The sequence below is a fragment of the Physeter macrocephalus genome, chromosome 10 (genome assembly GCF_002837175.3).
Source record: "Physeter macrocephalus isolate SW-GA chromosome 10, ASM283717v5, whole genome shotgun sequence".
Taxonomy (NCBI): Eukaryota; Metazoa; Chordata; class Mammalia; order Artiodactyla; family Physeteridae; genus Physeter; species Physeter macrocephalus.
In genome coordinates this window covers 33,546,625-33,568,656 of record NC_041223.1, presented here as the reverse complement: position 1 = coordinate 33,568,656, position 22,032 = coordinate 33,546,625, and the positions used below count along the sequence as shown (strand labels likewise).

Genomic DNA, 22,032 nt, shown 5'->3' with positions numbered 1-22,032 from the left:
CCCTTAAAACTAAGTCTTTTCCTTATAGACAACTACTAACATCTCCACGATAACATCATTGTGTTTTGCCACAAATAATGAAAAATTACTCTGTTTAGTTCTGAGGGATATTTAACATAAATGAATCCAGCTGACCTTGAGTGTGTCTCTGTTTGCATCGGGCAGGAGGATGACAAGAAGGTTCAAAGCCTGTAGTTGTTGCTTCTTGGTTGGAAGATCTGCAGACAGATTAAATACATCTGAACGCCTGTCTTTACCAAACATTTCTCTTTACTTTCTTTTTCCATTTTGTAAGAAAAAAGTTTTTTGGCATAAACATCGCTGTGAAATGTGAGACACAATGCCTGAGCAGCAAGCCTTGTTGGGAGCGTGTCTGGGGGAGATCAGGAGAAGCAGCTGTTGCTATAGAGCTTTCTCTCTCTCAGAATGCTCACTTCCAACTACGAGTGTATGACGGGCAGCCTTATGTTTGCAGACACACAACAGTGCTTTGGAAATAATTTTAACTTCCGCACGATAATTATTCCCCAGTGTAAAGACATAGGAGATCAACCATCTATGATACGGTGTCAGGGTGGACCTGCAACAGTGAAGTTTGTTTGGTATAATGGTGAGTGAACAAATTACGTGATGTACATGGTAAGAGCCCATCGATTCCAGCAGGAATATGTAAAACAGAGGCTAGAACACAATATGTGTTCAATAAATGTTTGTGGAATGAACTAGAAGACCAAGCAGCAATGAAAGAGTTGAAGAGGTACATTATTTTCATTGATACTTCTTATTTTCAGTAGCCCTTACCCCATTAGGTAATACTCATGGATATCTGCAATCATTCTGGCATTTGTTTTTCAGGTATAAATTTGGTCCTTTGATCCACATCCAAGGGATATATATGCAAAACAGCACAACTTAACCATTCAAAAAAAATATTTTAAACAGATGATTTCAGTCATGTTTCCCTAAAAATTCTGAATAAATGCTATGATATGAGATAACCCATGGGAAACATCTCAATATGACATGCTTTAAGAATAGCCTGGAACATAATGGAATAACATTCAGCCATTTAAAAAATATGAAATCTTGCCATCTGCAACAACATGGATGAAACTTGAGTGGATTATGCTAAGTGAAATAAGATGGAGAAAGACAAATACCCTATGATCTCACTTATATGTGGAATCTAAAACAAAAACAAAGACAAAAACAAAACAGCTCATAGATACAGAGAACAGACTGGTGGAACAACTTGAACCACCATAGATAGTGGGGATCGGGGGGAAATGGGTGAAGGGAATCAAAAGGTACAAACTTCCAGTTATAAAATAAATAAGTCCTGGGGAAATAATGTACAACATGGCGACTATAGTTAATAACACTATATTGCATATTTGAAAGTTACTAAGAGTAGATCTTAAAAGTTCTCATCACAAGCAAAAATTTTTCTGTAATTATGTATGGTGACAGATGTTAAGTAGACATATTATGATGATCATTTTGCAATACATACAAATATCGAATCATTACATTGTACATATGAAACGAATAAAATATTGTATGTCAATTATACCTCAATTAAAAATAAAAGAATAGCCTGGAACAGTTCTGGTTGACACTTTAGTTCAGCATAATCATTAATAGTGCCTCCCTTTTACTCTCAAAAGTGTTCCAATTTGGAACTTAAAGTATGGTTTGGTCACTAGAATGTGGTGACAGCATTTTTCCTTTTTTTGATGGTATCTATGACTAAAAGGTATAATTATGCCAGTACAAGAACCTCATCAGCTCTCTCTGTTCACTGGAGAGGAATTGAGAACTACTCGAGACATTAATTTGGAGCTTGCCTAAGACCACAAAATGGAAAGACATGAGAAATGTATTGCCCCCTGACCAATGAGGCAGCCAAATGATTTGTTCCATGTTTCTGCATGACAATTTCAGAAGTTAATTTTTCAGGAAATAATCACAGACTCTGCCATATCTCCTTGTGCTTTTATGATAACTGTTAATCCACAGCTTCTCCAGTAAGTGTTGCTTTTAACACTTGGAAAGAAAAATGTATCACAGAGCTTACGTGATTCATTCTATTAAAAAAGAAATGTGAAGTTTCCAGGTTTTAACACGAAAATATGTATACCGTATTGCTTAAAGGGCAGGCAATTAATCCGTACGCAAAGAGAACGTTCTATTATCTATTTACTCAGAGATGTATATGTATAAAAGAGAAGGAAAACATCACGTGGCATTTGAGCACCCACTGACATCAGTGAGTAAATATGTCTATCCAAATATATCTTTGCGATGCAAAATATCATTAAAGCAATTAATATGGATGGCACCAGCACAAGGACTGCTTCAAAGAGAGATGGCACTTACTCTGGACAGCCTGAAAGGCTTTGAGATATTCTACACTGAGCAGTGGCTGGGGCAGCTCCCGGATGAAGAGCTTTAGCAGGCTGGCGGCATCATGCTGCTTCACACTTTCCCAATTAAAAGTCCCTTCATAAAACTTTGCTTCCAGTTCTTGGCAAAGATTCTGAAAGGCAGCAGAGAGAGAGAGAAAAAAAAAAAAAAAACTACCAGTAAGTGCATGTTTTTTTTTCCTGCTGAGACTGATATACTTCCCACTTTATAAGAGATTCTACTCTTTTGAAAAGACATCTGAAAACACTAAAGGCCAACCCTTCTCTATTACTCAGAAAACTACTACTCCTCCCACCCCAAGTGTACTTCACCAATGAAAATGATACCTAAGGCCCCAAATTCTGAAACTTTACACATTTTCCTGGACATGCAGCAAACCTTACGCAGTAAAGGCTGAATTAAAAGATTAGTTAAAATAGCCTTTACATTTGGGGGCTTTACTTAGATACTATAATTTTTCACCAACTTTAAAAAAAATCGTTAAGAAAACAAGTCTATGTGTTAAATTATTTAGAAGTACGTTACATTACAAAATACATAATCAATCTCTGGACCTAAAGCAGAAGGCCACCTCTGATTAGTCACCTCTGGGAAATGGAAAACCAAGTTCTATAGCAAATGAGGCACGAAAATACATCAGTATACCTGTCTTAAATGCACAGGCTGTCAGTGACCCAGCCACGCTGCTGCCAGCTGCCAAAAGCAGCTGGAGTCCTTGCAGAATTAGAACTACCTAGCTTATTTACCTCAAGGACTCTACAAAATTTGCCAGACAAATTAATAATAAATCAATTTAGTTTCATAATTACTATCTTCTATATGCTTTTTCACTGTGGCATAAATTCTTCTATGTTAGAAATCCTTCCAATATTTGAAACTGTTCTCCCAAGGAACATTCTTTGTTTTTCTGTAAGGTAAATTTATTACGCTTTCCCTTCCCAACACAATTCCATCCTCTACCCCAATTACTTTTGTAATTGGTGAAATACAAAAGGTGAACCCAGAGACTGGGGGTGGGGGAAAGAAAGGTGGAAGGAGAGAGGGATGCGAGAAGGTGCGGGGGGAGGGAGGGAAGGAAGAAAGGAAAGGAGAGAAGGCCTGAGGAAGAGGGAGAAGGGGAGACGGGGAGAGAGAAGGAAGGAGAGGGAAAAGAGGAAAGGGAAGGGAAGGGGAAGGGGAAGGGGAGGAGGACAGAGGGGGAGGGGAGAGGGGGAGGGAGGGAGGAGAGTCCAAGAAATGTGGTGGGGAGGGGAGAAGAAAGAGAACCCCAAATTTTGCACATTATCTTTAAATTATTTATAACAGACCAGCTGCTGCATCATTCAGTCTGTGACAAGAGGCTGTGTTGAAGAGTTGAGCCAGATGAATCCACTTAATTGACCTTCTAAGAAAGTACATAGAGTTGAACTCACTCCTCTGCCAGCTATCCGGTCAAAATGTAAAATCCGCATTATATCCACTCTCGTATGGCAAAGTAAACGTGCTTATGACTCTTGTGAGTTGGCCGTCGCATTCTGCTAATGTGGGCCGTGAACAGTGACCTGAGAGGCGGTATTCTTGCTGAGATGGGTAATATGAAGTCACGTTACTGGTTTCTGAGGGACCCGTGCTCTGTAAGAGAATGTACTTCTCAACAGAACTCGTCTCCCAGTCACACACAACGTCCCTGATGGACTGGTGGTGAAACTGCCGCAGGTATCAGCAAACGAAGTGAGACAGTGGCCACGTATCAAACTTACAAGAGCACCAAAACAGTTTCAGGGACCTCTGTGCACCAGACAGCAGACCCAGAGGACACAAACTGAATGACATTTGTGAGCAGGGTATATATCAGGTTACTCAAATCCTATTAAACTGAGATCACTATGTAGTAAGAGGCAAGTAGGCTGAAACTGTCCGCCTAAATTGAGGAGGCTTATTGAAATCGGCAGGTGATGCAAACTGTGGAACCTATGAACAGTAATCCAGTCCTGGACGCATCACAGCCACAGTCACAGGCGAGGAGAGTGTACAACCACCAAGAGTCATGCCTTCCCGATCCAGCTCTAAAGATGTCATACACAATATATCTCAAGGAAATCAACAGAGAATATCTCTTCCCCCATCCTTTTTTTTTCTTGGATTTACAAATCCAGGACGATGAAATATTGGATGTGGGCAGCAGTAAGTGTTATCTTTTTAGAGCTGGAGCTGAATTTGGAGGATCAGGGTAAAGGAGGTTGTTAATGACCGCTAACCAGAAAGTTTCCCTGGATAAATTTTCCAGATAGAGCTACAATTCCAAGTATGCGGCCCCTGTACAATGCAAAACCCTGTGGAGGCATACGAAGTATGCATCATCTATAGGGTAATTCTACTTGTACCATGCGTTCATTGGATACTTTATTCCCTAGCACAGGAGTTGGGGAGCAGAGAAAGGAGGAAGGTAGACAGCATCCATGGACATCGGGAAGGAAATGTCATCTTGAGAGAAAAGAAAGCAGGGGAGGGAGATAGGGGACTCCAACTGGGAAGGCTGGGAATCCCCTTGTCTCTTTCACAAGCAGGACTCAGGCTACCCTTGGATCCAGTGAGCCAAAGAACTGTAACAGTCAGGAGAGTGGTTTAGACAGTCTCATTTTGCCAGCTCACTAAGACTGATAATGTAGGGGGACTAATGTCAAGTCTCCTACTCTGCTCACCTGGTGGAGTTTATCATCCTGCCCTTTAAAAAAAAAAAAAAAAAAAAAAAAAAACAACTCAATTGCTGTTACTCATGCTGACTAAATCTGTCACCAGCCCGCCCTTAATATTTTGACTCACCATGTTCTCTTTTCATCAGAAGGACAGAACTACCCTTGTCTTTTGCTTGTTTACTTTCGTTCCTATTTTACATCTACACAGTAGAGAGATTAAAATCATGTCTCTTTATTTATCACAGTAATATTACAGGTAGTAGGGTGATTTTGAAAAAAAAACTTACAAAAATCAGAAGAGCCTGTAGAAAAAAACTAAATATAAACTGAATGTTAAGAGGTTTTTGGTCTATTTTGTCTTCTAAAATGGGAAGAAGGGGCAGGGAGGACAAGTTGGCTTTTAAAATACAAAAATATAATTAAACAAACAAGTTTTAGATGAGTAGAACCAAGAAATTACCTTGATTCGAACGGCAGCTCCAGGTATCCTTAAGAGACCTTCGGTTTCCAAACCTCCCTCTTCAATGCAAGAAATCAGCTGCGTATAAACAGAAGAACGTTCTGAGTTTGGCATTCTTAACAGGTACAATCCCAAATTTAACAACTATTTCATATATAAATAAAGGAAAACTGATTACAGTGACATGTAAACTGGATTTCACGAAGTTTTGAATGCTATTGCACTACCACTACCCATCCTTTAAGCCAATGCATGCCAACACTTTAGTTGTAATTTAGAAAAAGTTGGGTCCTTTGGAAGAAAAGTGTATAATTTCACACAACAGCTGTGCTATCCCAAACAGACAGTGACCCACGTTCATTGTTTCAAAGCAACTAAGACCATGCATTTCTTCTGCTTTTTCAGAAACACACGTTCTGCAATCAAATAAATCTTATGAAATTCTAGTATTTGCGTATTTACATCCCTTTTTTAGTTTGTTCAAAGAAAGAATTATTTATGACATGATGGAAAAAACTGCTTGCAAATATTCCTTTTTAGGCTTTAAGCTTTTGGAGGTAAACTTAAATTAAAAAAACAGTTCTTGTATAGGGCTTCTAAATCATAGCCAATGCCTGATGAATACATACAGATCTCTCTATCTCCAGAACCCCATTAAAATAACAAAGGTTGTTTGTTTGTTTGTTTTAAAATAAAGCAGAAACACACAAGAAGAGGCAAATGGAGAAACTACAATGACATAACACTGGACGCCAGGAAGATAATAAAACAAGTGGTCAGTTTCTTGGCAGACTTCCAACTGGAACGTGCATTCCCTGGGCAGTACACAAAGGCTTTTTAGGGGGCACTCTGCTATTTTAAAGAAATCAATTTCTTTGTCCTCAGTTTAAATATAGCATTTCCTAGCATCATATAGGTTTTCCTTCCTATTACCCATTCCCCCCTCCTTTCACAATTGCCTTCTTCAGAAAGACAAACCTACTCTTCACTCAGCCCCAAACTTACTATAATACTCTGCATATTCTAAGGCATAAAATCTTCCAGAGTGCCAAAATAATGTAAAATTTTAATTTTTTTTTTTTTTCAGGGAAACCTCCTTTAATGATTTACCAAGGTTCTTCCAGCACGTAGGCACTGGAAGACAGGGCAATTTTTCTTTAATGACCCCACCTCTTCTATCCCTGGATTATGGCCAAAGAATGCACTGATCTTGAGGGAGTCAGGTAAGAATAAAGCAAAGAGTAGTCTCAAAATTCTCCCAAAGATTTATTATTAACTGAAAAAAGAAGCATCTTTGACCAAAGCAGTACATGATTTTAAAATATTCAATTGGAATGATTTCTAAGACATTTTTCAAGTTACACAGGATAAAAACCCACAGCAAAAATCTTTACATGAATTATTTTAGATTAGATGAGCATTATTTAATAAAGTATTTACAACCAAATTTATCAAAAAATACCAAGCAACATTTATCCAATGTACATGTAATTTTTGTTTTATTTCATCTTATAAAATGTTTAAAATGTTCTATTAACAAAAAATAAAATTGTATGCTAGCTAGTAGCTGGACCAAATTAGTTTTTAGCAGTATATGAATTTTGCTTTTATTAAATACACAGGAAAATTTGATGATTTCTAAATAACTGAATGAGAGTAATTTCTGCATTCTTATGTTTGAATTCTTTTTATTATTCTCTAATGCTGAATACCAGCATTATATATATATATATATATATATATATATATATATAGTCTGAAGGAATGCCAGGTGTTTTCTCATATTTCTCACTTTGAAAATAACATATTTTTTGCTACATTATATTGCCATTGTTAAAATATAAATAATGCTTTACAGCTTTCCTTTTTTTTCAAGACTTAAAAATGGAGAATAACTATAATGATCTATATATTTTAATCATGCTGCTTTTAGTAATTTATCTTATAAGATACACTGTAAAATTTATCAGTAATGTTCATAGGCTTTCCCCAAAAAGATAATACATACTTACATGAATTTATGAACTAATGAATTGAAGTCAGACATTTTTGATACAAAGTATCTTTGATTTGGCTGATTAGTTTGATGGTGAAAATAGGATTTGCTAATTTGGGAGAATTTTGCCATAGATAAAAATAAGGAATATTTCTATTTCCCCATCCCTTTCTGAGAAAATGGTTTAAACAATGTGCCTCTAAGTAGGGAAAAAAAGAAACAGATACAATTTACAGATATTAGATAAGCTTTGTAAAAGCCCTTTTGAGGTATATTTCTCAATAACTGAGAAAATGTAATCCTCTAAAGAATGGTAAAAATAATTTTTGCAAATCAGTGGTTTCCAATTCTTTCCTTTCTACAAAATTAACGGAATACCTAATTGAGTTGTCAGCTGATAAATCAAAAAATATTTTTCATGATAGATCACTGATTTTTTTGCTTATAATTCAGAGGGAATGCAAACAGATGAGTGTTATCTAATAGAAAATTCTGTATGTTCCCTTTTATTTTTTATACGAACCAAAAACCTTTAAGGCTCTTATCCAATGACTTCAAACTGGTGGGCAGTCTGAGTCTCCAGAATGTTGAAGCGACCATAAATGTAAAATAACTAAATAAATAAATACGAAAACAATTTCAAGAGAAAATGATAAGGGGCTGGATGCAATCCTGCGCCTGATCAGGAGGCAGCACTGAGTTCTGTTAAGACCAAAGCTTACTCTTCGCTGATGTGACAGTGAATCTGATGTGTCAACCTGGCTGGGCTACAGTGCCCGGTTGTCAAATACCAGTCAAACACCAGTCTAGATGTTGCTGTGAAGGTATTTTTAGATGTGATTAACATTTAATCAGTAGACTTTGAGTAAAGCAAACTACTTTCCATAACGTGGGTGGGCCTCGCCCAGTCAGCTGAAGGCTGTAAGAACACAGACTGAGGTTCCCCAAAGAAGAAGCAATTCTGCCTCAAGACTGTAACACAGAAACCCTACAGGAGCTTCCAGCCTGCAGGTTCTGGACTTGACACTGAAACATTAACCCTTGCCCGTGTTTCCAGCCTGCTGGCCTGCTCTACATAATTCAGACTTGCCAGGTCCCACAACTACAGAACTCAATTCTTTAAGATAAATCTCTCTAGATAGATAGACAGACAGACAGATGACAGACAGACAGATAGAGATAAAATCTCCTATTGGTTCTGTTTCTCTGGAGAACCCAAATACACTTGGAAAGGATCCCGCTGAGATCCCTGCTTTGTCCATGTGTATAAGTATATCGCACCTTTTACTGCCATTGAAAGAATTTGAATATATGGCCTACGTTTGTTAGCATCTCTCTGTTTTCACAGACACCGCTGAAAACTATCCACACAGACACAGGTTCTGCAGGCAATGACTGGCAGAAGCTGGTGAGCAGAACAAGCTGTGTAGAACAAAGTCCATCAGGAGAAACAGAGACACAGGTTTGGATGTAATGGTGAATATGAGGAATGAAGAAGTCAGAGCTTAGTAGGTAAGACAGTAAATGACCGTCTTGGAATAATGGAAGAATTAGCGCCGGGCAGACTGAGCTTGAGTGTTGAATGAGTTTGCTGAGCCAAACAACTGTGAAAGTTCCCACCACCATTCTTGCTACCCCAGAACTTTCAGGAACTGTGAGATGTCTGGGCTGCTGCAAAAATCCACATCTTGGGTAGCCCATAACTGATTTGACCTACCTTTCTCATGGGCATGCTCTGTCTTTTATCAAATGGAATCTGTGTTTCTAAACAGTGATGGCTCAGAGGTTAGACTGAAGTTTTTATATTGTCATAGATAACTGTCTTATGAATAACTGAGTGTTGACTACACAAGTGAATTCATAGTTTAGCAATCATTTTCTAATTCTACTTTATGGTTTCTTTGCCTACTTTCGAAGTAGGCACTAGTAAATTGAATTGGACCTCCTCATTGTAAATAGGAAAGCTTAGAAAATACATACAGGCGTGAAATATTCATGAGGATTCAATGCCCTAGAAATTTACCAGCAGTTCCCACTCCTATGTATTATAGAACTGAAATCTCAATTATACAAAGCCAGCTAATATAAGACAGAAGAATGATGCCAGGTAATCACAAGTAATAACACTGAAACCATCACCATGAAATAAAAAGTATAAGCCCTTGAAACAAATTTGTTTCCTGAATAGAAAAATCAAAGTATAAAATAAAAGAGCATATCAACTGGAAAACTATATTAGTATGAATGCAAAAAGAAAAAAAAACAAAAACAAAACACTATTAGCTCAAGTATGTTCTCTCTATGCTGACCCATTCAGGCCTACTTACTTTTTGAAATATCAAGGGTATTCGAGTTCCTGGTACTTTCTTCTGATCTTGTTCTAACAGTACTGTCAATGGAACACAAAAAAGGCCAGAATCTGCAACAGAAAAATAAAATTTCTTCACTTTCATCAACCTATAAAATATTAATGCAAAAATGTTAAGGCTTCAGATTCCTGATATTGTCACTCGATCCAACAACTATTTATTGAGCACCTAAGTGAATGACTGAGTGACACTGTCTACCAATTAGGTGAACACAACCTAATTGGAAAATTCTGGCCCTGCCTTATAAAGCAATCTAGCAAGTAAAGACAACTAAACAAATGATTACAAATCATCAGCAAAATAATTAGAAAAGTATAAACTATTACATATGAGAAATAGAGTGCTGTGGGAGTATGCAAAATATGCAAATAATTTACTAAATGTAATCAAATTAAAAGTTCTGGCTTAAAACAAATATCACTCATCTCTTCCATACTTAACTGATATTCAACATTCTATTGAATACAATACAGCAAAATATAAATATTTGCTTTTTGAGAAATCAGCCAACATTATGAGCTTGTTCTACAAATGTTTTCCTTTAGAAAATATAGTAGATACTTGGTCTTTGTGAATTTAAATTTGTAGTTTTATATATTTGGGAATAACTCCGGAAGAAATGACAGGTAATAATTTATAATTTTTCTAAATTAAAATTATATGCCTTCAGTCTGATGTGAGCATAGCTTCTCCCCAGATCCTCCTACCCCACACCCATCACTGAGTGAATAGTTAGCTCAGAAGTGTAACACACATTATCAGGGGAGATATAGATCATTTGTGAATATGGAACGGGGGATTATCCTGTGATGTGAAAACAGACATTGGAAACTGTGACACTCAATAGAGATGACATTCAGCAGAATGCTAGTAACCCAGTAAATAACTTTTAGTTTAGGAACTAAGAAAAATGTGATCTTTAAGAATGTCAAGTCTAGTTTATAATATAAGATAAATATCTTAGACAAAATACAAAAATATAAAAAAGATGGAAAGAAAATCTATTATATTAATAGTGATACTTTTAATGAGAATGGCTTAATATTTCTCTCTCTGCTAGGAGGCAATTCTAAAACATAAAATTAAAAGACCTCTTTAAGCCACTTTCAAATTCTTGAACACTGAGTCACAACTATTTAAGTTATATTTCTATTTTGTATCTGGAGAAGACTTTGTGACGAGCTTCTGAAAAAGCATCTGACGTCTTCATTATCTATAATGGACTTGTGGAAAACCAGAACTGTTTGACTCAGAAATTCACCATCCCAAGCCTTAAGCTAAAATACTCACTCAAAGGAACAGAACACAGAATGAGGTCTTCTGGGGCCCAGCATGGGAGAGAGGACCTGAAGGGAAGGTACACTTCAATGCTACAGAGAAATTGCCTCTAAAACTTAAATCAGGTGAATACTTGTCTTTGCTATTGTTACCATAGCAACTCAATAATCTCCATTCTTGGTTTCTCTTTAAGAGATACCTTTGAAGTTAAATGAGATGTCAGAGATTCCTAAACAGAAAAGCTTTGTCAATAGAAAATTATCTGGATTTCCAGACAAATAAAATCTTGGAAAAATCAGAAACTGAGGAGGTGTCTGTTCTCTATCATACTATAAAAAATAAAGTCTATTTAAATAATGGGTAAAGCAAGCTGCTTACAAAGGAAAAAGAAACTACACATACCTGTGAGGAGCACAATTTAGTGATATTGTGTGCCACAGTCGCATTATTTTCTTAATAGATGGACGAATATTTTTTGCAGAATAGTTAAAGTAGAATGCAAATGAACAAAGGGACAGACTACTAACTGCCTATGTATTTGCCACCAAATAAATAAGCAAAAGTAACTGATCAGGATTAACCATCTTAAAATCATTTTTCAAGATCCAGTTTTAGAAATAAGTAAGTATATGTACCAGATGTTTTTAAATATAGTTTAAAAAGGAGAGAGCATTTGAGTTAAGAATCCTTGATTCAGAATTTCCTTCTAATTTCTTTCTATGATAATTAAATATTTGATTATGTCTTTATTTTCTATAATCAAGGAGACAGTGCATTTTTATCAAGTTACAAAAATTCTGAAGGGAATGTTTTAGAATCTGAACTTTAGATGTATTCATGTGTTGGTTTATTTTGTAGGCATTTCCCACTCCCCAGAAGACTACTTCTAAAAAGCCAAGCTCATTCTTGCTACTTCAGGAGTAAATCCAACTGTTTTTCATTTCAAAATTACCTTTTGTTTTGATTTTCACAGCTTTTAGTTGTTTCAGTTCAACACCCAATACATCATAGAGGGCGGTCAGCTCAATTAAGGCTAAATGGCAAACTTTCTTCATGTCCTGGGGCGCCAGGTCACCAATCTTGGTGGTGCCTGTTTTGTCTTTTGGCAATCTGAAACTCTAAAATAAATACCATTAATATAGGAAGGATTTATAGTATCTAACCCGTTTTTTAATGAAACACAACAAAATTGTAACTATAGAAACAAGTTATCCTCAGAGTGGTGACAATGAAATTGGCAGAATTTCTCCAGTGAGAATGAAGAACAATCCTGTTGTAATGATGATTCCCAAACCTGCAGGGAGTCAGTATGTGAAGTCTGACAGACGACGAACCAGATCATGTACTAGGAGTGTGAATACCAGTGGCCAAGAGAACAAGAGACGATAAAAACCAAAGGAGAAAAAAAAAACAAGTTAACTGACCTTCAAGAGCCAAGAAAGATTAGAAGTCAAGACAAACCATGAGGAGGAAGAGGGAGAGGAGAAGAGAGATGAGAAAAAGTAGGAGCAATCACTAGTTGTGTGCCAGGTACCCTTCATATACATTGTTATTCATTGTTATATACGTAATATATGGCATTATACATACAATATTATATATGCAGATATATGATATATATAGTAATATTGTCATAAAAATCCAAATAACGCAGGTACTGAAGAAGGGCTGTATAGCACTGGGGAGAGAGGGAGAGCAGAGGGGAGACTAAAAGCAGGACTTTAGAGCCAGGATGCCCACCGGTCATCTAGCTACTGCCTAGCTGTGTGTGACTTCTGGCAATTCTTTAACCATCCTTTCTGTAAAATGGGAGGAAGAAAGGGGGAGGGGGCTGGGGGAGGGGGAGGAGAAAGAGAGAAGGGAAAGGGGTAATGGAAGGAGAAGAGGGAGGGGGAAAGAGGAAGGGGAGGGAAAGGCGAGAGGGGAAGAGGGGAAGGAAGGGGGGAGGGGGAGGGGGAGGGGGAGGCCACCTAATTCAGAGGGCTGTTGTGAGGTTTAAATGCCTGGCACCTCCCAAACACTTTTAGGCGGTTGCTGCTACTATTACTTTCACCACTGAATAAATAAATTGAGACTTAGATATACCACTATCACAGGCAAATAAGTGGTGTTTTTGTTGTTTTGTGCCTTTCTCAAATATTATCTACTACCTATTCAGCCTCTTTTAATTTTAAATATATTAAAATAAGAAAAGAAACAAAATAAGAACATGAATTTCTCTAACGTATTTACTACAAATGACAGTCCCATTGTATTTACCAATTACTAAAACAATGATCATTCTCTAATAGTTTGATAAAAATCTTATGATGAAGGTTATATCTCTTGGGTTTGTCCTTGATTTCCTAATTTAATGGCCAAGGATATTCAACTGATTCCCTTTTATTCCCTTTACTTTGCTCATTTTTGTGCCATATCATTAACACTTCATAGTCTAAAAACTATTGCAAAAGACGTGTCCTAAAGTAGCAGTTCTCAAGGTCTGCTCCAGGCAGCCAGAGAGGTGCCCAACACTTTTTTCAAGGAGTCTAAGAGGTCAACACTATTTTAATAATTAATACTAAGACATTATTTGCCTTTTTCACTCTCATTCTCTTGTGACGCACAGTGGAGTTTTCCAGAGTTTTTACAAGACATGTTATTGCCAACAGACTGAACGCAGAAGTAGATATGAGAATCCAACTAACGTCAACTCGAGCCAGACATTAGAGAGTCGCTAAAACGAAAAACCATGGCACACTTCTTAGTAATTTGTTTTAGAAAATATGCCTATTTTGCATTAAAATGCTATTTATGTTCACCATAATACTAATATATTTTAAATGGGTTAACAGTTTAAAATTCTTTCAATTTTAATTTCTCATATGGCAAATATCCATGGGTATAACTGACATAAAGAAAAGCTCTCCCCCCCTCACATACACAGTATTTTTAATTATTTATCAAGAGAAACTTTTCCTTAGTCTACTCATTCAGGTTTCATAGCTCAGGAACACAGGTCAGTGACCAACTTCCATGGAACTCAACCCAAAGAAATTCTTTACATTCCAAAATCACTTTGTACCAGCCTTCTCCGTCTCTTCAAAATCTTCCATGGGATCATAGCTTCCGTAGAAATCTGTGTATGCCTTCTTTCTTGGGTCAACCAGAGCAAACACAGAGAGCTGCAGTCCCCAGGGAGACAGTGAATGCTCCAAACAGTATGAAACCACATTCTTGGCCAGAAGGCCATGTGTCTGAGGTTTCATCAGAGCGCTGGAAGCTGTGGGAGTTATTCTCCTCAACACCAACATCCTTCCTGACTGATAAGACAAAAGCTTTTTGAGGTCCTCAACAATTTTTAAGAGCCTAAAGGGGTTATAGGACCAAAATGTTTGAGAGTCACTGTCCTAGAGCATTTCCTAAAACCTACAACTTTTGGCAGTTGAGCAGCTAATTCCTTTCAAGCCAACTCAGCTCCAAGAGAGAATCTTCTAAAGTACTCCACAGAACCTCCTACAGAACCTTCTTTGGAATCTGCTATAGTCTCAAGAGAGTCCACTATAGGAGAAAAGAAATCTTGCTTAACTTTTTGTAATACATTTTTCCCTACGAGAATATTAAAAGAACAGCAGTAGATATCATTAATATGCAGCCAAAGTGAATTTCCAGCAAAACTTCCAGCATTAATGGTACAGTGCATAGGGGTTGAGAATGAGAACGTGCAGCCAGATATCACAGCTTTGACTTTTAACTTTTACTGCAAGGTAAGACAAAAATAATACTCATCTTTGATAAATGGTTTGTCATTCTATTCTGCAAAAGTTCCAACAGGATAAAAATTATTACAGCATTTTCTAGGTTGGGAAACTGAGGTTCCTTAAGAGACTAAAAATGCCCACATAGCCAGTGATATAAGAAGGCAAATTCAGACCTTCTAAATCCTAAATTCAGTGGCCATTCTTCTCTGCTCCACGTTCCCTGCCCCCCACAGCAGGCAGGGAGGAATCTAGGTTGATAGGTGTTGATGTAGGGCTGTGAACCCCGCAAGGACAGGAACCATGTCTTAATCACCTCTGTATCCCTGCTATACCACAGCCCTGACACAGTGCGGGCGTTCTGTCCCAGTGTATTCGATGAATGAAGATACACACCAGGCAGGGAGGAAAGCACAGAATCAAGCTCAGTGAGGTACAGGGTTACTGGCTTGATGCCCCCCCAATTTTCTGTGATTTGTACTGAGCTTCACTTTTTCACACAAAACTCTTCCCATTTTTTTCTCGCCTGGCCCCAGAGTTCTGCTAATTGCTTTGTTTTCTGAAGGGCTGAACCAATCCTATTTACCAACCATTTATTAATTTTAAAAAAGCCCTAAATGTTTCATTAAAATCAGTTGCTTTTGTTGTAATAAGCCAAATACATGTAATATAATTATTTAAAGCATTACCCAAAGTAAATGTGTAAAGAAACCTGAAATATTATTAGTTCAAACATTGGATTTACCTAGCAATATGTCATGAGCTTTATTTATTTATTTATTTAACATTGTGCTTAATGAAAGGAGTTAGTTCTTTATCCCAATGTTTAATTCATAGCAGCAGCTTTAAATATTTATGAAGTTTCACGTCGTTTTTGTTTAGTTAATAGACTGGATGGTTCACTTCGTTGGCTAAGAGAAGGCAATGCGATTTCAGCAAAAGAAAAGCTCTTCACCTTTTGAAAAATGTGCTTTAAAAAAGGAACGAAATAAAATTTTTCAACAAATATAAAGTCCTTGGCTCCCATGCATTACCATAAATTAATCAGGCATTTCACCCAGGCTGCACCCCTCTTCTGTAGGCCTTGAGGTATGAGGGGCCCGTTAGACACTTTATCAGTAATGATGGACTTGAGTTCTTCACTCATCAAGTCACTCCAGCTTCAATTCAGAAAGCAAGAGAATCTACTCTTACTTGGTCAATTTCCACAGATGACTTCTTATCATCTGCTAGGAAATTCATTTCTTATCTAAGATTCGTCCATGTGTAAACATGTGATTTTATTAGTGTTTCAGTCATTGTCATCCTAGGGACTGAATACTTTTCTAGATAAATGAAGTTTTAGAAAACTTCAAATTTACAGTTTTTAAAATTTCTTTACTTTTTTAAATGGAGGGCAATAATCATAATTTAAACTTTTCATGACAATTCGGGATCATGATCCTACACACCTGTTTCTGCATTGTGTACAAATGTGTGTCTGCCTCAGGTTTTCAGCCTCCTCACCCTATCCCGAACTAACATTTCTTTTACTGCCCTTCTGCTTCCTCCAGAGATGTTCCATTTTCTAACAAACTCCCAACTTGAGCCTCCATGAAAGTTTTTAGCCTTCAGTATGCACTGAGCTTTGCTACCAGACAACCAAAGTTGCCATAAAACATGAATTTACTTGAATTAAACATAATTCAGTAAGAATCCAAAAGACACTAAATAAAGACTTAAGAAAATATAGGCATGCATCTAGAATATAGGCTTCACCATAGTTATCATTTCAAAGCTATGATCTTAAAAACTGCTAAATAAAGCCTTACTGTTTTTAGTCTCCCAAGATAGGATAAAGGAGTGCTATTAAATTTCTATTGTATATGAAGGACTCAACAAACCAGAATCTTATTTGTATAACATCCAAGTTATCCTGAAGAAGTTGTCAGTAGCACCAATACAAGGACACTTAAACTCACACCTAAATTAAATGCACATATACCTTGCGGGCACATGTCATCATGATCTTCCAGAAAAAACTCCAGCTTCAAAAGCTTAGTCACTGAAGCCAAGCCTTAGCATGCCATGTAATCTCTCTAACCTGTTTTTATGTATGAAAAAGAATCATAATATCTACCTCATAGAGATCATTTGATAAATGAACGAAATAATTACAGAGCATACTTTCTAAGATATCATGGGTACACAAAAAACAATAAGTAACAGCTAAATTTTCATCTTAACACACATTAAAGGTTATAAAACCTGATCTCCAAATTTAAGAGGAGAAATTTGAATCTGCTGTGAGAGATCATAAAGAATTAACAAAGACTGCTCAATGCCATAAGAAAAAGGAAGTGAATGTAAAATGAGGTCAACAGAGAACAATGTATTACATAAAGCCTACTGCTTATTTACAGAAGCAGGAGAGCATAGAGTAAAAATGGAATTTGAGGTTTTATCTGCTTAGACTCTCACCTCAGAGTGACAAATATAAATATTTACTTCACCAATCATGCTGATGACCTGTAGAAAGCTTACAGTACGTGCATGCCTTCTAGAAGATATACAAATAAATAAATGGTTGTATAGATGAACTGAAGCATATATGCATAAATAAATACATGGAGGGGCTTCCCTGGTGGTGCAGTGGTTAAGAATCCGCCTGCCAATGCAGGGGACATAGGTTCGAGCCCTGGTCCGGGAAGATCCCACATGCCGCGGAGCAACTAAGCCTGTGCACCACAACTACTGAGCCGGCGCGCCACAACTACTAAAGCCTGCATGCCTAGAGCCCATGCTCCGCAACAAGAGAAGCCACCGCAATGAGAAGCCTGCGCACCGCAACGAAGAGTAGCCTCCGCTTGCCAAAACTAAAGAAAGCCCACGCACAGCAACCAAGACCCAACACAGCCAAAATAAATAAATAAAAATTAAATTTAAAAAAATAAAACAAATAAATACATGATACACTGACAATAATTATCAAAAGCATGGCATCTAACAGTTTAAAGAATGATTTTATAAATTTTATCTAATGTAAGTTCACAAACAGGAAAGCGCTAACAGTAAAGCTAGATACTGAGCTAGACCCCAAAGCATGGGATAAGGCTTCCTTGATAAACACGGAACAACAGAGGGGTAGAAATGGGAAGGTCATTTTAAGCTTGGGGCACAACGTGAATAAAATCTAGAAAGTAGGTGAGCAAAAATTAGTTTGTTAGAGAATAAAATGAGAGAGGAAGTTTTGTCTTTAAGTTTCTGAACTAAATTCCTAGTTTATTCCACTGTTTGAATCAACAACTTAGAAGTCAACAAAGTCTTCATCTTGTTTAATTAGACTCTACCATCCTTCACTTAAACCCCCTTCCATCTGTTGAGATATAGAGATATAGATATAAGATACAGATATGAGACATAGATATAAGACCATCACTTTTAAAAGATACTTTTGCTAAGGATGGTCTGGAGCCTGGATCATCTCTTTAGGCCACATGATGCATGCATACTCCCTTACTTTCCCCACTAGGCGTAAAAATAGATTCTTAAAAATATATGATAAAGCCTGGAAACAACCTAGATGTCCACCATCAGGTGGCTGGTTAAATAAACTGTGATACATCCTCACAGCAGGGTACAATGTATAAATAAAAAAGAATAAGAAATATTTCTCTCTACTACTATAGAGTGATCTCCAAGACATACTGCTAAGTCAAATATAAATAAATAATCAAGTGTGGTGTACAGTGGGCTACCATTTATCTAAGAATGGAAGGATAAACCATAAAATTAAAAGAAATTTACCTGTAAGGTAAATTTACCTGTAAAGGGCAGGGAGAGAAGAGGGTGATGGCTCAAGTATAGAGGTGAGACTTCTTATACACCTTGTTTTTAATTCTGACTTTTGGACCACTTAAATAATTTACATGCTTACAAAATAAAATTAAGTTTCAAAACAGCAATCCCTAAACATTGAATATGAAATGAAACTAATTAACCCAACCAGGTATGCTGTTGGTGGCATAACCATATGGAGAATCACTATCCTAAACAACCTAAAGCAGAGTAATTTGATTATTATAGTCCTTTTGGGATGTACCCCAAGAATACAACCAACTGAGGAAAAGAAAAACAAGTTTAAACTGTTTTTTAGTAATCACATTGTTGATATGCTGTGCATTAACGGAGGATAAAACACATAAATAATTATGTGATATTCTAATTATATTATCTGCTGTATCCTGAAAACCACTATTCTCAGCATGGAAGAAAGAAGACACAGATGTACTTCTGTCCTCTGAAAAGGCTTTAAGCTATGACCAACTCAGAGAAAGGAACATTCCTAGTGTCTTGAACATAGTCACAAAAGTATACTTCTACTAAATGGAATCAGAGTTTCTTGCAGAAATAGACAATTCTTGGTCTGAAGCAGAAAATATACCAGAAACACATGAGAAATTTTCCCTAGGGTCATGTCATATACGTCTACATCCATGAGTTAAGATACTATTTTTATAAGAAAAGTAAAATAAAACAACATTAATTGGTCACTAATGAAAGATGCTAGGGAACAAAAAAAAATTGAAATCTGGTAAATGAAAGAAGTAACCCATTTGAGAACATTTTTCTTAATAGAAGTATTCAAATTAATAAAGGAAAAAAAGAAATTAGAACATCATTTTGTAACCATTAATAAACAAATGGATCCAAGCGTTGATCAGCAGCTGCTATTTCACAAAAGAGAAAGACAACCAGATATTTTTAATCTTTTGATACATGATCACATATGCAGTAGTCTTGACGAAAAAAATGAGCCTGAGTCTGATCAATCTAGAGTCAACCAATTTACAAGAAGCAGAAGAACATGGGGACAGAACAAGAAACTTAATAACCAGGTTTCTTCAACAAACAAATTTTGAGGGAGGGAGAAAGGGAGAAATGGAAGAAAGGATAAGGAAAAAGAGGGAGAGTAATGAAATAAGGGAGAGAGGGAAGGGAAGGAGGCAGAGAAAGAGAGAGACACACACAGAGACAGAAGGAGGGAGGAAGGAAGGGATTACGAGTCTTGAAAGGCATTATCAACCAACCACAATGTATGAACCTTATCTGGATCCTGATTCAAACAAACTGTAAAAAATAATAATAATAATAAAAATCATGAAATTTGCGATTCAATTTGAAATTTGAACACTGATTAGATATTTGAATTTAAGAATTATTAGCAATTTTTAAGGTACAATAATAGTAATATGGATGTGTATTTTTGGTTTTTCTTTTTTTCATTTATTTTATTTATTTATTTTTGGCTGCGTTGGGTCTTTGTTGCTGCGCGTGGGCTTTTTCTAGTTGCGGCGAGCGGGGGCTACTCTTTGCTGCGGTGTGCGGGCTTCTCATTGCAGTGGCCTCTCTTGTTGTGGAGCACAGGCTCTAGGAGAATGCGCTTCAGTAGTTGTGGCGCACAGGCTTAGCTGCTCCACAGCATGTGGATCTTCCCAGACCAGGGCTTGAACCCATGTCCCCTGCATTTGCAGGTGGATTCTTAACCACTGCGCCACCACGGAAGCTCCGGATATGCTTTTTTAAAAACCCTCTCGGGCTTCCCTGGTGGCGCAGTGGTTGAGAGTCCGCCTGCCACCCTCTTTATCTTTTTGAAACACATACTGAAATATTTATAGATGGCAAAATATAATTCAGAGATGTGTTTCAAAATAACACAGAGTAGGGAACTGTTGGGGGTATGTATAGGACAGGACTAGTCATGGGAAAATGAATGTTGGGGCTAGGTGGTGAGTATTGGGGAGTTCATTATACTATGCTTTTTAACTTTTGTGTGGTGAAATTCTACAAAATAAGTAAATGTATTTTTTTCTTATTAGTCATCCATTTAATACACATCAGTGTATACATGTCAATCCCAATCTCCCAATTCATCACACCACCACCACCACCACCCCGCCGTGTCCATACGTTGTTCTCTACATCTGTGTCTCAATTTCTGCCCTGCAAACCGGTTCATCTATACCAGTAAATGTATTTTTTTTTAAATATAAGACATTCGGTAGCAATGAGAACACTCAGTACACAGAGGTTGGGTTTCTAAACACAATCTGCTACTGAAAAAACAAGGACTTCTTGAAGACACAGATTCCTTCTAATCTGAGGGGAGAAAAGTACAAGGTGAGCCTGGAACATCTTGTACTAGAAAGCAAAGGAGTAAAAGAATGAGGACATGTTAAAATGGCATAGGAACCAGCTTGAAGGGGGCTCCCTTTTGTCAAATCTGGGTAAATTTAAACGTCAAAGAAAAACAATAATGAGTTATAAAACATTGAATAAAAAAAGGAAGTTTTTGGGGCTTCCCTGGTGGCGCAGTGGTTGCGCGTCCGCCTGCCGATGCAGGGGAACCGGGTTCGCGCCCCGGTCTGGGAGGATCCCACATGCCGCGGAGCGGCTGGGCCCGTGAGCCATGGCCGCTGGGCCTGCGCGTCCGGAGCCTGTGCTCCGCAACGGGAGAGGCCACAGCTGAGGGAGGCCTGCATACCACAAAAAAAAAAAAAGGAAGTTTTTGAATAGTGATATTCAAAAACAAAAAGAGAAAAAGGGAGGAAAAGCACTATTATGGAAGATTGCCAGCCAATCAATATAGAAGAAATAATAGAATGAGAAAATCACCATTTCTCAAGCACTAGTCTAATTATTATTTCAGGCAAGGATTATAAATGCATGGTGAAGCCACTGGGCGGTAGGTTATTACTGACAGATAGGATATTCCCTCGGTCTCAAGGATCGCAAATTAGTATTAATTGTACATAGGAAAAGGTATCTTTATGATGGGGAGATCCGGTGAATGTCTCCTTAACCAAGTGGTCAAAATTCCATCTCCAGTAAAGGGACCATCTGATGTCATGCCCCTCTTCTGATGATGCAATGAGAGGCATAAACATCATCTAGGCAGTGGTGTGACCAAAAATGTTTAATGTGAATTCAGTCACCAAGAACAGACAAAATCAGAAATTTGATTTGGACTCTTCAAAATATTAAAGAAAAATCAAGGGATCTGATTTAGATTTAAGAAACCAAAAAAATATGACATTAAATGCAACACATG

The 22,032-nt window shown here is 37.2% G+C and overlaps 1 protein-coding gene across 3 annotated transcripts in view; it reads right to left on the bottom strand.

Moving 5' to 3' along the window:
• ARHGAP18 (Rho GTPase activating protein 18) overlaps positions 1-22,032 on the bottom strand; it is a 191,422-nt gene that overhangs the window by 22,779 nt on the left and 146,611 nt on the right. For all 3 annotated transcript variants that reach the window (XM_024122538.3, XM_007128382.4, XM_007128383.4), the window contains exons 6-10: positions 12,158-12,323; positions 9,886-9,977; positions 5,563-5,640; positions 2,380-2,539; positions 136-218 (exon numbers count right to left, since the gene is read on the bottom strand). In XM_024122538.3, coding sequence (XP_023978306.1) covers positions 136-218; positions 2,380-2,539; positions 5,563-5,640; positions 9,886-9,977; positions 12,158-12,323 — 579 coding nt within the window. The remainder of the gene's footprint in view (positions 1-135; positions 219-2,379; positions 2,540-5,562; positions 5,641-9,885; positions 9,978-12,157; positions 12,324-22,032) is intronic.